General features: G+C 60.2%; 1 protein-coding gene across 1 annotated transcript in view; it reads right to left on the bottom strand.

Moving 5' to 3' along the window:
* Window positions 1–351: 351 nt before the first annotated feature.
* The window catches only part of CLMB (calcimembrin), a gene marked incomplete at its 5' end in the record, with an annotated part of 14000 nt that continues 12514 nt past the window's right edge, over window positions 352–1837 (bottom strand). The window contains 1 exon segment of the mRNA XM_027773480.1: window positions 352–1211. Coding sequence (XP_027629281.1) covers window positions 1057–1211 — 155 coding nt within the window.

Below are 1837 nucleotides of genomic sequence, written 5' to 3'. Positions count from 1 at the left end.
AGACAAGAGGTAGCTCCCAGCAGGGGACCTGTGGGGTGCCAGCCCTGCTCTCTGTCATGAAAAATATGTAAATAGACTTAAACTCGGGGAAACAGCGTGGGGTGCTATCTGGGAACCCTACACTGTCTTCTCAATCTCTGCGTTAATTTCTTTGTTTTTGGAGAGGTTTTTGCTATAGGGTGCATGCAGTCGCCAGAAAGACAGAGAAAGAGAGATAGAAAGCGAGAAATCACCCCCCCCCAGTGGGGAAGGCCACGCCACAATCCCTTCTCCTCCATTCTCCTCTCGGGATCTTGGGCACGCATGCACACGTGCCCGGAGTGAGTTTAAGCCACCAGGCCCAGGACTCAAACCGCGGTCGACTACATGGGAGTTCAGCGGCATAGCCATTACGCTAACTGCTGGACCCTCTCTGCGTTAATTTCTAACAGCCTATTAAAATAACAGCCACTCCCCAGCCCAGAACAAAATTCCCACCTCCAGCCCTTCCCACTCTCCCAGACAGGCGGGCCCTGGCTCCAGGCCCCACACGGTGCTGGAGTTAAGCAGGCTGGAGCTGGACCTCAAACTCGGGACCCGCAGCTCCAGGTAACTCTTCCTATGAGTGTCCCCACTCTCCTGAGGTCACTCCAGAGCAGGAAGGCACACGCTTCACGGTACACCGCCATCAGTACTGAGCTCAGAAAATACCGGAGACCTGACCTGGGGGCTCTCCTACCCACCGCCCCATCACGCAGAGAGGGAGCCGGGGGCCGGCGAGGCCGATCTCTGCACGAGGCCGATCTCTGCACGAGGCCGCACGTAGGTCTGGGACTTGAACTCTGACCTCTGACTCTATCCAGATCCACTTTGCCAGCCGTTCTTACACTGGGGGTCTAGGGGTGAAATTCCCAGTCTTGGTGACACTGCCCAGACTCCTGACTCAGCAGGTCGCGGTGCATCCCAGGACCCTGCCAGTCTGTCCCCAGGTGCTATTGATGCCGCTGTCAGGGACACCCGTGGCTTGCCCACGCTGCTTCCCAGGCAGCACCACCTCCCTGCTGTCCCGAGGAGGAGCTATGAACCTGGAGCCCACCCGGCCATCCCGGCCACCCCTGCCACCTGCTGCTGGCCCGGCCGGCGGTGTGACCTCCACAGCAGGAGCCTGTGCCCCATCTGTATGCAGCTAAGGTCATCCAGCTGGGAGGAGGGCCCAGCGGTGTCCGGCACGTGCCAGCCCCCATAATGGCGAGGTGGACAGAGACGGTCTCTGGCCATGGGACACTTCTGAGGCGCAGCTGCCGCGGCCAGGCCTGGAGCAGAAGGGCCCCTGCGATGCCCTGCCACGCCCACTTGTCCTTAGGCTCAGACTAAGGGTTTCATCAGGGCCATCGCCGCCGGAGTCCCGACTCGGAGAGAAGCTCACTCCTGTCCCGGAGGTGAAGTGGCCAGTAGTGAGTGAATGGTGTCCCCAAGTCCAGCAGCCCATCAGAAGGTGGCCTGATTTGGAAACAAGGTCCCTGCAGCTGTGATGGTTAGACATCTCACGGCGAGCACATCCCGGAGCCCAGGGGCTCTAAAGCCGATGGCCAGTGCCCTTGTCAGAAGGGAAGGGGCGATTTGGACACAGATACAGCAAAGGAGGCCGTGAGAAGAGGCTGGAGCCACCAGGACCTGGAGGAGGTTGGAAGGACCCTCCCTCGAAGGCTCTGGAGAGGCCGAGGGACCGCGGGCCTTCAGAACTGGGAGAACGAATCCCTGCTGTCTCAAGCCTCCCTCCCCAACGTGTGGTCACTGACTACGGTGGCCTCAGGACAGTCACACATGGTCGGGACAGAAGCCAGCCCTGTCACCCGCC

The sequence above is a fragment of the Tupaia chinensis genome, unplaced genomic scaffold, assembly GCF_000334495.1.
Source record: "Tupaia chinensis unplaced genomic scaffold, TupChi_1.0 Scaffold000355_1, whole genome shotgun sequence".
In the NCBI taxonomy this organism is placed as follows: Eukaryota; Metazoa; Chordata; class Mammalia; order Scandentia; family Tupaiidae; genus Tupaia; species Tupaia belangeri.
The sequence above is the reverse complement of the archived record's forward strand: the minus strand, read 5'-3'. Positions and strand labels throughout refer to the sequence as shown.